The 15162-nt window shown below is 46.3% G+C and overlaps 2 protein-coding genes across 2 annotated transcripts; both read left to right on the forward strand.

Annotated features, from left to right (window-relative positions):
* Window positions 1-1137: 1137 nt before the first annotated feature.
* LOC120837579 (ABC transporter C family member 12-like) lies at window positions 1138-10199 on the forward strand. The gene is made up of 5 exons (XM_040207039.3): window positions 1138-1336; window positions 4703-4849; window positions 7231-7327; window positions 8595-8797; window positions 9933-10199. The coding sequence occupies exons 1-5, from the start codon at window positions 1142-1144 to the stop codon at window positions 10197-10199; spliced, it is 909 nt and encodes a 302-aa protein (XP_040062973.3). The 5' UTR covers window positions 1138-1141.
* A 1979-nt stretch (window positions 10200-12178) lies between these two features.
* Window positions 12179-14856, forward strand: LOC8043797 (multidrug resistance-associated protein 1-like). The gene is made up of 3 exons (XM_040207038.3): window positions 12179-12220; window positions 12408-12575; window positions 14668-14856. The coding sequence occupies exons 1-3, from the start codon at window positions 12179-12181 to the stop codon at window positions 14854-14856; spliced, it is 399 nt and encodes a 132-aa protein (XP_040062972.3).
* Window positions 14857-15162: the final 306 nt, after the last annotated feature.

Here is a 15162-nt window from a genome sequence, read left to right on the forward strand (position 1 = left end):
AACACAACTGTTCGAGCTGCCAAGTTGGCTTTCTAGATATCAGCTGTCAAAAGAAGTCTTTTTTTCTTTAATAATATAATTGGTTTTCTTGATCGCGCTATGCCAAAATGTAATCCACCAGACGAACACAGAAGAAACAATGGTTCCTGAAACGCGTTTACGGGCGGTGTGCTTAGCGTCCAAATACGGTGAGAAACCGAGGGAGAGGGGGCGATCAAAGCTCCGGGAGAGCGTCGAGCTCTGATTGGAAGGATCAGGGGATAGTCGCAAAGGCTAGGTACCTTTGTCACTACTCACTGAATCTTTCCGATCAAGGCGAACACGACCGCCGTCTGCTTCTCACACAGTGTATCGCGTTCGAACGCCGGACGCCGGACGCCGGCGTTTGGCGTTCGAACAGTGAATAGAGACAAATCCAACTAGCCTTTGCATCTAGCCATTAATCCTTCCAATTATAGCTCGGCGCTCTGACATCACTACACGGTCCAATTTTCCTTTCTCAGTTTCTCTCCGTATAGTAACATAGAGCACAAGTTCGTCTGCTTCTTTTGCAGGGGTTGTGGTGACGTCAGAAAGCTGAGCTCTGATTGGCTCTGATTGGCTCTGATTGACGTATAGTGGGTAGACCTCAAGACAGCTTGCTTTGAGTCTACCCACTAACCGCCGATCAGAACCAATCAGAGCTCGGCGTTTTGACGCCAACATAGCCCCTGCAAGAAATGCGGATGAACTTCCGCTTCACATTCGGCTGCCACCAAATTAGCTTTTCAGTTATATAGGCCATTTTTCACGTTTTGTGCGCAAGTATGGCGATCACTTTACAGCAACCAGAGACATCAAACCAACTCCGTTTATCTTAAATCGACGTGCACTCAGAGCATTTGGTGAGACATGTACAACATATAAAAGACTAATTCGCCGAGGGCGTTTATGCGGTGATGCTAAACTTAGATTGGTCAGAGGCACCTTAATTTTAGAGAAAGGATAGACCAGGGGATTATTTATTTCCTCACACCGAGCGATGTGAACTTTTCCAAAGCGAATCCCTCACAGCCAACTTAAACTGCCTCGTAGATTGGGTCTTTTATATTGTTGAAGACTGTACTTTGGCGTTTCATTCGTTCAATAACAGCGACGCCAGATGAGAGCCCGTGGCGAGCGACTCAAGATGACCTCGGACCTTCTGTCTTCGGTGCGCCTCGTGAAAATGTATGCATGGGAAGGCGCCTACCAGGAGAAGCTGTTGCGGGCCAGAGACGTGGAGATGAAGCCGCTCTTCTGGGTCAACGTACTGGACGGCCTCATTGACTCCATATACAGTGCCTCGAGCTCTGTGGTATGTCACGCATCATGGGCGTATTTATTAAGCTTGGTATACATATTTGTCTTGGAGTATGTCCGAGTGCGTTGCAACGGTTTCTGCTTTCCACTGGCGCAAAATGTACTCCATTTCGCCAAACTTCGGAGCGAACTCGAGGCTAGACCACCATACTAGTACACACATACATATTAAAAGCGCAAGGTCACAGTGCTTTCACGGCAGTCGACTGCTGTAGTTAATTAGCACACGCACGGAAACATGACAAATCCCGCGACGCTACGCATTTGTGGCTGCTTACTTCATCCCAGTTCGATCCCTATTCCTTCCCGTTTCAATTTGGATGAGCGCCGTACCGGCGTGCGGTCTTGTATCAGTACTGCGTGGTGCATGTTAAAGACCCTAGGTTAGCGGTTGTACCGTTCTGGTTAAATTGCTCATCTGTAGCTCAGGGGCACTGTGTCGCCCGTTGAGGCAGACTAAGTTCAGTCTGTACAAACATATACACACCAATTTACTTACTTGGTCCCATAAGCTTGTAGCGCTGGCTGCATTCGATCATGAGGTTAAACAAAGTATAGACTGGAGGTCTATACTTTGCACGCACTATCTATGGGGAAAGGTTACTTAAAAGTTATAACATTGCCAAAATTATTTCAAGCTTATGGTGGAAACATTAAAGCCATTTACGACTCCCTGTAACGCCGAATTAGAGTGCAGCTCTTGAGGAAGAGGAGGGAAGGGTACTGAGGGGAGCGTATACCCCTCCTCCCTCCTCCTCACCTCCTCATCCTGCCTGCCACTCCTCCCTCCAAGCGGCGTCGGCGTAACCGTGAGGTCACGTGACGTCACCGGGGTTACGTGACCTCCTCCTTCCCATTCTCCTCCCCGCACGTTGCGTCATGGGACATTTCCCATAATGCACCGCGCGGCGACGCCGACGCCGACGCCGCTCAAGCCGGAAATGGGCGCCTAAGAGCTGCGCTCTAAAAAAGAGGCCTAAACATATTTGGAAATATAGGCAGATCGGTGTTGTCCCAGGGATTCCCGACCGATGGCGCCCGTGTGCTCGCCCGTCGTAAGTAGTAATAAGCTGGTTCAAAGCAATTGGTCACGCTCAAAGGCAAATCTGTGAACGAGCCTCTACTAAGGTCTCAGCGATCTTAGCCGATACTGGTGCAGCGAATCGTGATTCTTTAAATGTTTTTATAACGAGTTCTTAACAAATCTGCCTCAACGTGTTTTGTTTAGGAGTGAGGATACGTTAAGGGCCCTTGCGTAATTGTACCGGTCTCTAGTCGTAAGCGGTTACTACAATCGGTTGCAAAGCGGTCACAAAGCGGTCGATTCCACTCAAACGCAAATTTGGGACACAGCTTTTTAGTCGCACACAATATAATCTTAAAAGGGCACTGACACATCAAAATGACATTTTTTTCTTATTATGCGAAACAATTGAAAACGATGCTAGGAGATTACCCTCAAAATTCGAAACATGGGAATTCAGTATTTGTGAAGTAAAAAAACAATTTTCAAATGCCGAATTTGAAGTTCCCGTGCGATCCGCCCCAGTGGAGTGACGTCAAATATTGAGGGGTCTTGAGAGTCAAGCTTCTTTCGCGCCTCCGATCCGAAACATGTCTTCGCGACCCGAAGCGAGGAGGTGAGGAGCGGGAGAGAAGGGCGCCGGCGTCCCGCGAAACCGGTACGCCGGCGCCCGGTTCCGAGGGAGGATACAAATCCAGGAGGCGACATCACAACGGACTCCGTCTTTTTGGCATTTCAAAAAGAAGGGCCGTCGTGCATCCGCAATTGCGTTAAAAAAGATGTTTTACGATTGCCGTTAATAAATGTTATAAAAATGTCGCCTACAAAGCTTCTAAATTGCATGATTCTTGACGTCAGAAATCAAAAGAAGCGAAGCCTTGAGGAGCGGGAGAGAAGGACGCCAAACATAAAATGGCGCACGCGCGCGCGGAGAAATCTTTTTTTCGCGATGCGGTATTTTTTTTACGTGTCTATGACTACAATTTGCATCGTCTTAGACAATAAAAAAATAAGACCTTTGGGGTGTCAGTGCCCCTTTAAGCTTCGCCTTTAAGAGTGGAACGCGATAGCGTTATGGGGCCCCGTTCGCATCGCCTTCTTATTCGCTTCTCCGGGGACGCCGATCTGGAGAAGCGAATGAGATCCGGAGACGCTATCGCATCTCCGCATCGTCCTTGTCGGTCCTGTCGCCTCACTTCGGCTTCAGGGGCACGCATATGCACATATAAACTTCCGCCCGTTCCCGAGCCGGGCAAGCGTGCCCTGCGTGCCCTAGTCAGTAGCCTGTCTTTCCTTCCAGGCGTGACGTCACGTTTCAGGTGAGCGTTGTGGGTTCTTTGAAATTCCCTCGTGAGGTCATGTGGCTGTGACGTCATGACCTGATCCACCAATCCTGGATTTTAGTGCACGCCACCGACACCGGCTTTTCTGCGACACGAGCTCCTTAATGATATCAGGTTAATAGTGGAACGGTGTAGACGCCGGAAAGTGGAGTATATAAGACCAGGTCACGGAATCCATAGAGCATCTCAAACTGGCAAGCGGGACGTCTCGAAACGTCGCGTCCTCCTAGGCAGCGAATAACCAGTTCCCCTACGAAACGTAAAGTTCCTTGAGCACGATAACCGAGTACTACTCTCCGTTTCACTTAAAGTCCGACCGATGTGGTATTTTGCGAGTTTCCTATTACTAACCAAACCAATGACGCACAAAAAAGCAAAAATGATCACCGGATCACGAATCGTTTAGTCATTGGAGAGTTTTAGCAAACCGTCACCGTGTTCCACGTACCGCACCGCCCCAAAATCGCCCGGGAGCGCTCTTAAAAGCAGGCTTCATTAGCTACACACCAACACAGCGTTTAGAAAGAAGCCCGCTTTGCCCACGCCAGGTGTGGAGACTGCTCTTGCGCAGAAACCAAATTCGGGAGGAGTAAAGTGTCTGCGCATGCGCAATACTGACAGCAGCGCCACCGCAGTGGGGTGACGCCATGAGTTGAGTTGGTCTATAGACCGACACGCTGTTTACAAACAAGCCCGCGTTTGCCCACACCAGGTGTGGGCACTGCGCGTGCGCTGAAACCAAATTCATGTGGAGTGATTCGTCTGCGCATGCGCAGTGCCGTCGACTGCGCCACCGCAGCTGCGTGACGTCAGGGCCGCGTGTTGGTCTATAGCAAACGCACAGAGACAACGAGCGCAGTCACGATGTATACGTTTGGCTCTGCCTGATTAGCCCAATTTGATCGTAGCGTCGACTGCCGCCGGATTTAATTAAAAGGAAACGCGTTATAGCCTCAAAAATATTAAATGAATTTGTTTTTTCTGGCATTCGCAGTTGATCATCATATTGTTCGGAACCTTGGTTGTCTTCAACCCGGGACAAGTCCTCACACCTGCCGTTACGTTCAGTTGTGTGTACATCGTTTTTTTAACGGATGTCACCATGGCGCTCATGGCCTGCGCCCTGCGATGCAGGAGTCAGGTAATGGTTCATCTTATACCTGTGGCTCAATTTTAGACACTTAGGATTATGATCGCGCTATAAATCAATCGAGCGGGAAATTAATTATGAATGAATAAATGAATCATTCAATCAATCAACCCAGGCGAGAATTTTAAATGAAGTCGGATCTGTGGAACGGACCTGAATCTTATAGCTATGATGATGCATTTTGGAATGGGTATTCCTTCTGATCTGACGCCGTTGACACTATACGAAATGATTAGTATCGCGTTGCGAGTTATGTCTACTGTCAAACCCTTTATTTTCGCGGGCCCCTATTTTTCCCGGAAAGGTCACAGAGGACATAATCGGGGCCATTAATTTTCGCGAATTACAGACGCCTGCATTAAAACTCTTAAGAATAGAAATTTTCACGAGCCCTTCAATTTCGCAAATATTTCGATTCGCGAAATTTTCGAAAATTAAGGGCTCGCGGACATTAAGGGGTTTACAGTATATCGGTTGGTTGCAACTTGCGCAGAACGTTAAATGAAGTAATAAAAGTAATCATATACTGTAAAACCCTTTATTTTCGCGGCCCCTATTTTTCGCGAATCGGTCACAGATGACATAATCGCGACCACTAAATTTCGCGAATTCCAGACGCCTGCATTGAAAATCTTAAGGACCGAAATTTTCGCGTGCCCTTAAATTTCGCGAATTCTTCAATTCGTGAAATTCGCGAAAATTGAGGGCTCGCGAACATTAAGGGTTTTACAGTACTTCATTTCGCCTTTGGTAACCGCGGCTCTTTTCGCAGATAAATTCGCAAAAAACGTGGTGGAACTAAGCGCCCATTTATTGGCCATGAAACTATATTGAGTACACATTTTTTTCTTAAAATTTTGCACAAGCTTATTCGCACTATCAGTACCCAAGTATCCTCTCACGCAACGCCACTGACCAAGAGGTTTGTTACCGCGAAATGTCGAGGATAAGAACGAACGTTTTGTATAAATCTGTCCTTTGCAAAACTGAATGAAGAAGTTGTGGGGATCACATTGTTGGCGCTGTCAGCAATGCGATCGCAGGAAGGGTCAGTAAGCATTCGATTTGGGCTTGGGACAATCAACGCTTCGACATGAATTCATGTAGTGGCTTGTGCCCATTCGCTCTGAAGACGGGAATAGCCGAACTTTAGCAATGTGTGGAATTCAGCGCATACCCTGTAATTAGCCAACAACCGCGCATGGCTATGATAAACATATTTGTGGCATATAATGAGCTTCAGATCACGTGACGGCTTGTAATGGGCACGAGTTGAGGGTATGGACTACTTTAAAAGGCCTGTACGCCATACTCCGTGCGTTGCATTATGGGACCTATTTGGACATGGAGAGGGGTGGCATGGTTTAGGTTTTGACGAAGTCGTGCATCTCAGAACTGCATGAATATAAAGTCAGCGCTCCCTTATATTGCCCTCATTCGTCTATGTGGGAGCCTCCGTTGAAACGTGAACCCCCAGCGGCCGTAAGAACCTGCCTAGACTTACTGAGGGGTATAAGTACGGCCCGGGCCGCGTCTCATACCCTTCTGGAGGCCTGGCCAGCATTCCAGAGTGCAGCATGAACCTCTATCTTCACACATGATTTAAAAAGCCTACGGCATTGAGACAATGCAACAGGATGATAGGCCCAGTGCATTTCTCCTTCCTGTGTTTATCTGCGCACAAACTCCACTACGTCAAAATCGCCCCCTGAAAAAAAAAAGCGTTTCAGCATTTTATTTTTGTATCTTTTTGGAAACACCAACAGTTTTATAAATTTAAGGAAAGTCACTGATTACAAAATGCATGCACTGCATTTGGTCGTAACGAAATTTTGTGAATTTAGGTTGGCAAATCGAAACCAAAACCAAGACCAATAAGTTATAAGTTCCCAAAGTGCGTTGCGCGGCACTACGCCACTAGGATGATTTCGCTTTGGCAAGAGGTCTATTTTTTTTGCGACTTCCATCTTGTGGAAAAATAAAAGTGACGTGTATTTCATAAGTTACAAACGTAAAAAAAAAAAAAAAAAAAATTCTAAGCGGGATTTGTTAAACATACCAACTTGTTGCATCGCCCCATTAACAAGGTTCTAACTTGTGTTTGTTCTAACATGCGTGAGCCCCTAAAAAATGGCTTTCTTGCTAAAATCTTGCTAAAAAAAACCCCACAAAAAATACAAAGGAACGTTGTTTCTAGTAAATGAACGAATTACATACGCAGAGGAATATATGTTTGATATGTTAGAATAAAAATATCGTGAAATTTATTTTCTGCATGTACCGTTATTTAATGTTTTATACCTAAACTTTTGAGTCTTACCTTTCGTTTGTTTAGTAATAAGATTAACTTACTGCCTTCTTTATTTTTAAAGATATCTCTGGCAGTGAGACGGATTGTTGAATTCTGCACCGAAGAAGAAAAAGAGGAGCTGAAGGTCAACTTTGAAGACAAGGCTGAAAAACGAGAAGGTAAACTCTAGTTGATACTCAACTTCACGTGTGTGAACTTTTTAAAATTTGTGAAATCACATAATCAAGTATACGGGGCTTCATTGTAATTCAATAAGTCAATTTACTGATTTATGTTTAATCATGCTTCATACAGTTGGTAGCACAGGTACATGTACGAAAGTGAGAAAAAAAAAAAACTCCGGCGATGTTTACTTTTTTTTTATGTTGCACATGCCGAACTAATAACGTTTCGAGCACAGCATGTTCTACTCGTATTTAGGATACTGAGCTGCGCTTCCTTTCAGTTTAAGTCAGACGCAGCCGGCGCTATGAGCTAATGAGAGCATTCAAGTAGGGTCACAAGCGAAAGTCACTGCGTCTTTTATGTTTCTAATAGGTTTAAATGAATCGAACACATAAAGAAACATGGCAAACACCATTATGGGGCGCTTTCGTCACTGTATAATTGATCCTATCAGCTCGTGGCGTCGGCTGTGTTTAGGCTCACGTGAATACTAGTATCGTCAAACAAATAAAGTTCTATGTTTTTGTGTTAAAATTATTTTTTCCCTTGTTTATTGGCTGTAATCGTTGTATGGCATCTTTACGTTTGTTTTCCTTCTTTTTAACTCATAAAGGTGATAATGAACCGTCAAGACAGTAAACTCCAAGTAGACACGGAATCATATAATTATAACTGTATAAACGAATAAATAAATTATTCAATCAATGTTAATTTTAGTGTCCAGAAGAACCCAATGTTCTTTATAATGTCGCATGTGAAAACCTACTGCTATTTCGGCCACTACTATTACTACGAGCACTTATAATAATGATAACAATTATAATAACATTAATAGCAATAAAAATAATAGTAAGAGCTGTAACAACGAAATAATAATCGAAAGCTTAACTAGAGGCTTTGCCATGTTGAATAAACTTGAGAATGAGGCAGAAATGAACATATAAGTCGAAGAAACAGAAAAGGACAGGATGACGTCTCACTCTGAGCTGAGTTTGAGACGTCGTCCTGCCCTTTTTTGTTCCTTCGACTTATGTGTTCCCTTCTGCCCCAGTCTCAGGTTTATTCAACATGGTTAACATTCACCAGTTCGCCTGCGCCCTTACTATACTATCTAGACTCCTAGAGGCTCCGATTTGTCTTCGCCATCGAGTCCGTATTTTCCTGAAAAGACTGACATAATACCTTTCTTCTAGTTTTCTCGTTGGCCATCGAAGCATGTCTTGTTTCTAATGCTTTTCTCATTAGCCTATTTTCGCCTAGGAGAGGTGATTCTTTCCAACAGTTCTTTTACGTGGAGCAAGAACACGTCCGACGAGACCGGCGCCGGCCTCGATAATGTCAGCCTCCACGTGAAGCCCGGCTCCCTGGTGGGCGTGGTAGGGTTCGTGGGCAGCGGCAAGTCCTCCCTGCTCTCCGCTATCCTCGGAGACATGCACCTGTTGGAGGGCACCGTCAAGTGCAACGTGCGTTACCCCGCTCCTGACACTAGAGGACTTCCAACAATCACAATATTAAACCATGCAAAAAAAAGAAAAGAAACAAAACAAAAACTACATGATAAAACGTGCAACACTAACGGTTACGTCCCTCTAAAGCAACAAACAGAAACGACCGACACCGAGAAGTCTGTAAAGGTACATTTGATGCAGGATTGCAGTTTTATGGTGCTCGTGATGTTGGTATGAATGATTGCAAGCTTGGCAAAGATACAAATTTGCGTGCATGCTGCATGTGCCTGAGGCTTTTCGGTGACGGTTGTTTCTGTTTGTCGTCATGGTGAAACTCGGGCATAACGGACCACATATACAGGACTAGCCTGGCCTTGTTGCTCTTATAGTTTTGCCGCCACCTTGATTTCGCTGACTCGTTCGCATACCAGATGCTTTGACTGCTTTCATCTCAACTGCCCCGTCTTTTTTACTATACCCATTTGTTGGCAAATTTGCCACCTTCTTGGATTTGATACCTCTTTGAACTTGCCGCCTTCCCTCGTCACCTCCTTGGCTTTTCTGTCTTCGGTTAGCTGTCCCATTGGCTTGGCTTTGTTACCGTCTTGACTTCGCCACCTTCTTGGCTTTCCCCCACCCTCTTGGTTTTGCCCCCTTCTGAGCTTTGCCACCTTCTGGGGTTTTTCATCTTCTTAACTTTGTTCGTTTTCTGTTTTGTCAACTTTTTTTTGTCACATCATTTGCCAAATTCTTTCACCCCCCCTTAGCTGAACCGTGTTTCTCGCTTTGCCAGTTTTTCAATTTCGTCCGCTGCCTTAAATTTGAAAACAGGGATTTTCGGCCGCACTGTGTTACTTCTTGCTTGTGCTCCACGCATAAAAAAGACCATTAGGCGGCATTAGTATTGCTGGTTGCCGTTCTTCCGACAAAGACGGAGAGATCACAAGGTACTTTTTTCGTGCACTTACTCTGGCAATAATGGTTTCAAGCGCACCCATGAGATATCGACTATGTTCTAGCTGCTAAGTGCCGCCATGATATTAATATTTTTAACGAATGTACCGCTGACTCTTTGTCTTCTCTTCGCATTTACGCTGTACTTGAAAATCAGTGCAAATACGTGCATAAATAAATAAATATTCTGTTTCAGGGCCGCGTAGCCTATGTCCCGCAAATCGCCAACGTCCACAACATGAGTGTGCAGTCCAACATCCTTTACGGAAAGTCCATGCAGGACGAAGACTATGGCCGCGTGCTTGGCGCTTGCCAACTTCACGAGGACATAAACACATTTCCAGCCGGGGATCTAACCGAAGTGGGAGAGAAGGTCCGTATTCTAAACACTACTCCCGTGAATGTCACACTGAGTGGATATATGAACTCACACTTATCAGACTACGTTAGGCAACACGATTGAAATGGAAGCTGAAGGGGGGAAGACAGCGCCATCGCACTACCTCGAAAAGCAGTCTCGACTTTAGGCCTAGCCAGCATCTCTTACATAGCAAGGCCGTAGTGCTGAATTCACGACGTCACCTAAAAGAGGCTAACGTGGGACAGGTTGGGTATGACTGTGGCGTCAGCGCTTGGCTTGCAATCGTGTTCTCACCGCTTCAACACGAGTTCCTGCCGAACCCGGCCGCAGCGGTCCAGTCCAATGAGTGCTCCGCGTTTGCCTCTTTTAGCTGATGTCAAAAGTTCAACACTTCGACCTTGCTGTCTAGGAGATGTTTGCCTAGCTATGGTGGGGTTATACGATGTGTACACTGATGCTTCGACCCCACGTTACACGGCTAGAAAAAATTGGTCTCTCAGCGTATAGCGCTGTGATTTAATAAAGAGGCGCGGCTAGGTATTGGAAATTTGGGGCGAAAATATAAACGAACGAGCTTGTCACGTTCAAACGAAAATAAAAAAAAGCCTGTTTTGGGCAAACGGCTGCACTCTCAGACGGTGCTTGACGTCTGCGAAATGCTGCCAACAGATCCTGGAAGCGTCGAGTGCGCGCCGGCGTCGAGCTTAGCAGACGATGTTCCCCAAGTTTTCATTAGGCTTCATGCATCGCGTCGCGTGTCTCTGGAATGTACAATTTCCAAAGTGCAATCATTTGTTAAAAAAAAAAAATATAGATTTAAATTTTTTAGCCTCCCCCCCCCCCGGACACACAGACACACATTTCTTGTACGGAGATGATTGAATGGGGCGCCGCAACCTCTCAAGAAAGCCTACATTAAAGAGAGGGTCCTTCTGAAATCATGTGGAGCATTTGGAATATAATGGCGGACGCCCCCAGTGCAGATTGCTCGAAATTGCACATGCGCTGAGTTGTCCCGTGGCGAGGCTCTAAGCATGCGGTAAGGCGAAGATGTTTGCAGACGATCAACGCTTTCGGCACCTTCTCGCAGCTCGTATTGCAAACGCAGCTCGTAAACCACGTGACCTCGATCAAGCAATTGGAAATTCTCTGTAAACGCCCATTTAGACAGGATACTTCAGAAATCGTGAGGCGACACGACTCCCGCATAAGTCGTGCGGCGGTCCGCTTCCGGTCGTTTTCTTTTTGTTAGGGAAGAAACTTCCCTCCGTCAAATTTTGCCCGTGTCCTCCACGGGGGCCTTGAGCATGCTCATCATGTGGGTCCGGACAGCCACTCACACAAGCTCTGTTGGCTGTCGGTCAATCGCTCAAAGTCTCCGCTGGTCTTCCGATCCCAAAAACGGGAAAGGGAAGGACTGTGTTCGAAATCTTACCCAAATATAATCCGAGCTACTCCGGGGTTCTGTCACGTGATAACACAGATAGAGCGACGCTGGACACGAATAGGTTTTCGGACACAAAGTTGCACAACCGTAATCCTGGAGTGAGATGGAGTACGTCTTGGAGCAAGGCCAACGATACGAGGGCCAGGCAGGACAGATGGAGAGCATTGGAAGGTGGCATGGGACGTCAAGTCTGTCGAGCACAGAGGGCGCCGAAAAGCGGAGGTAAACAGAAGGATAATCGTGATGTTTGCTTGGTGGTGTTCAAGCAGGCATCGGTCTGCCGGACGCTTCCACCTCCACGATTTCTAACGGAATCGCGTCGCCTCACGATTTCTTAAGTGTCGTGTTTGGGCAGGCCTTAATACGGGCTGTCTAGTCCTCTCGTGTCTTACGTTGCGCCTTCTGTTGGCAACACGTACAAGTCGGCGAGTACCGTCTGCGAATGCCGCCATAGAATGCGCAATACAGGTTCCTTTTTGTTAAAGAGGTAAGTTTATCCCTTGATATTTTCACATGAAACATCCACCACCTGGCCGCACCTCTGTACCAAATAGCAGCGCGATACGTTGAGAAAACAATTTTTGCAAGCCATTTATTATTGCTTTAAAGCATTAGTGCACATGCGGTATGATGGATGTGTTTAATTTCTAAGAACCACTGGTTCTCTAAAGGCGAAGTGTGAAAGATTAGTCTAGACAATATTATGAGCCCTGGAACTTGGGATACATCGAATGAGTTCTTTTATTGACCGAAATAAATGTAATCACCATAATTTAGGGAGCGAAAGTCATAGGTGTACAAAGAGCAGCGACTCAGGTACACATAAAGACTTCATCATCTTGACTGTGTCGTTCTTTTCACAGGGTGAGACGTTGAGCGGCGGACAGAAGCAGAGAATCAGCTTGGCGCGGGCCGTCTACAGCCAATCAGACATTTACCTTCTTGACGATCCTCTCAGTGCTCTGGACGCAGTCGTTTCAAAAAAAGTATTCAACGAGGTGATCGGCAAAGACGGCGTCCTCAAAGGAAAGGTACCATCGCGTTTACATTTATTGGGTTGCCTTTTCCATTACAGAACACTCTGCTGAAACAAGATATAGATTCGATTCAATCACTAGATGTAAAAGGGTTAACTAGACGCTACTTCAAAAAGTAACAAGTGCATCTACTATTGCATTACAATGGCTGGTGAATATTCCGGATCGTCATCCTATTTTGAAAACGACACAAAAAAAAAAAACGCGAAAAAAAGAAGAAAAAAAAAAGAAAAGCACTATGCACGTGCCAACCTTTCAAAGCGACTGTTGCACAGCTGTGACGACTGACCAAGCAGCAGAGTCCTGCTGTAGGAAACGGTGTCCAAAAGCACCTGAATCTATACAATTCGTTCCAACATGTTAGAGAGCACAGACGACGCTACACTCTACAGAAGATTGTGAGTTCACGTTTCTGCAGAACACGAAGACTGCGAATCATGGCAAGATATAGGAGTTCAGCGAATGATAAAAATAAGATTACGGTTAGACCTGAAAAGCGCGTTGTGGGCGGAAACAATGTGCAATTGAGACGTCGTGCTCAATTGTTTTAGTCGAATCCTATGTTGAGCTGCGTCCTTTTGTGATCCTTCCATTGTTCGCTAAGCGTCAGGAGCTTACGGTCCCGGCGTTGGTCGTTTTTTTTATTGTATGTGCCACTGTAGACTATTGTCTAATCAAGCGCCTGAGAAGAATGCATGGTCGGATTAAGAGCGCACGGGGAACTAACGTTGTAGGTGTGCACTATGCTTTCTTTTCGTTTGTGTTCTTCACAAGCATTTGCTCGTCAAGTTTACAGCAGAGAAGACATGGAGTCAATCAGCGCTATTGACGAAGCGTGTGAAGCGAATAACAACGACTGAGAAAATGTATAGTTTCAAAAAAATGCAATCTGCCCAAGGGACAAGCAGAGCATGGTTTCGCTTGCCTATACTGTTCTTGCTCTAGACGAGCTCCGCCGATCGCAGCGATTGAACCACCACGTGCTTTACTGGAAAGTAGAGGAGCAGGCATAGAGTATCTGCGCTTTTTAAGGTCGCTGACAGCTTAAAGAGAAACTCCGCTCAATTCCAAAAATTTCGGGACAATGAGTGATTCACAGTAAAAAGTACTAATAAAAGGCACTACGTCAATTGCTTCGCGAGAAATGAGATACATTTTGTTAAATCTTACGTTAAACACGAGCAGAAATCAAAACCGAAACTTCGGCTCCGTCAGGCGGCATTGGCCTGGGGCCGCCAAAAACATGGCTATCACGTGGTACGTGATGTCACGTGATCCTCTACGCAACGACGGGCGAGATCGGGGAGGGCCACCATTGATGCGGGCGGGCGTGTGCCCGGCGCACGGCCAGGCGCAAGTGTCGTCTGCATCGCAGTCTTCACCACGTTTTGGTGTCTATCCGATATCCCACGACGTCTGCACAACTGCGGCACCAGTCTGCGCATGCGTAGTGTGAACGAAACTTGGAGAGACAATAATCAAACGGTGAGATGACGACGGCGGTTGTGGCGACGCGGTTGAAAAAGCGCGTTGCGTAGGATACGCCCATCACGTGGACAGCGCTGAGCGCCGAGAGGAAACGTTGATGACGTCACCTGGTTACGCTTGCCATGAAAAGTAAAAACAAACAAAAAGGGGCAATGATGATGACGTTTAGCTCAATGTTGGCTACGGTAACGCCGTAACCTCGACTACGCTCTTGGTAGCGTCTCAGTTCACCCGCTCGAGTCAGCCGATTTCGGCAAGTTGGCGCTTTGCAAAGTTTTGTCGGACCGTTTAAGAAACATTTAGACAGAACTAGGTCGTAATAGTTGACGCGTGGTCATCCTAAATAATACTAAGGAGGACTGCATTTTTTTTTTCAAAAACAAAAGCAGGACGAGGCTTATAATAGTGTCGCTTCTTGCATGCTGATTTATTGTTCGGCGTCTCTCTTGCCGCAATCTTAAGGGCTGCGGAAGTGATAATGAAATGACTGTGCGTTTCTTAGGATGTCGGTAACAATGACAGCTCTCTTTCCAAACTATTCTTGCACGCGAAATTTCCGGTTTGGCCCTTCGTCGTTGTAATTATCTCTTATTCGCAGACGCGCATTATGGCGTGCAACCAGGGATCGTTCCTGGATCAGATGGACACGCTGGTGTTGGTTCACGACAGACGCGTCGTCGTTTACGACTCTCTCGAGGATCTGCTAAACGATCCTGGAGCGCCGGAAACACTTCGTCAGGGGGCCGTCTCGAATGCCGCTGAAAACAACAACAACGAGTACCGGTGAGGTTTTTTTGCCATCGTCACGAAGTCGTTGATCTGCAACTGGGGCTCTAAACTCGTCAAACACAAAGTTGGAGCCGAAAATTTGCAAAGCGCCGATTGGACGCCGGCGACAAAAGCGCAAAGTCATCGTCGTGATGGTCCATTCAGCGCGCTCCGTGAACTTCGGCCCCAACTTTGTGTTTGACCAGTTTAGAGCCCATGGAAAAGAAGCAGACGAACTTGCCCTCCTCCCCTACTCCGTTTTGTTGTAAGGCCGATCGCAAGTGACGTCATAATCCGATAAAACGGATCAAGCGGCGCCAAAATG

The sequence above is a fragment of the Ixodes scapularis genome, unplaced genomic scaffold (genome assembly GCF_016920785.2).
Source record: "Ixodes scapularis isolate PalLabHiFi unplaced genomic scaffold, ASM1692078v2 PGA_scaffold8__174_contigs__length_109621045, whole genome shotgun sequence".
NCBI lineage: Eukaryota > Metazoa > Arthropoda > Arachnida > Ixodida > Ixodidae > Ixodes > Ixodes scapularis.

Bases quoted from the DNA above. Each gene is read 5' to 3' on its own strand.
- LOC8043797 (XM_040207038.3), top strand. From the start codon at position 12,179: ATGTGTTTAATTTCTAAGAACCACTGGTTCTCTAAAGGCGAA. The intron at 12,221-12,407 runs GTGTGAAAGATT...TTCTTTTCACAG, and splicing joins ACTGGTTCTCTAAAGGCGAA to GGTGAGACGTTGAGCGGCGG. The intron at 12,576-14,667 runs GTACCATCGCGT...TCTTATTCGCAG, and splicing joins ACGGCGTCCTCAAAGGAAAG to ACGCGCATTATGGCGTGCAA.
- LOC120837579 (XM_040207039.3), top strand. From the start codon at position 1,142: ATGAGAGCCCGTGGCGAGCGACTCAAGATGACCTCGGACCTTCTGTCT. The intron at 1,337-4,702 runs GTATGTCACGCA...TGGCATTCGCAG, and splicing joins ACAGTGCCTCGAGCTCTGTG to TTGATCATCATATTGTTCGG. The intron at 8,798-9,932 runs GTGCGTTACCCC...ATTCTGTTTCAG, and splicing joins AGGGCACCGTCAAGTGCAAC to GGCCGCGTAGCCTATGTCCC.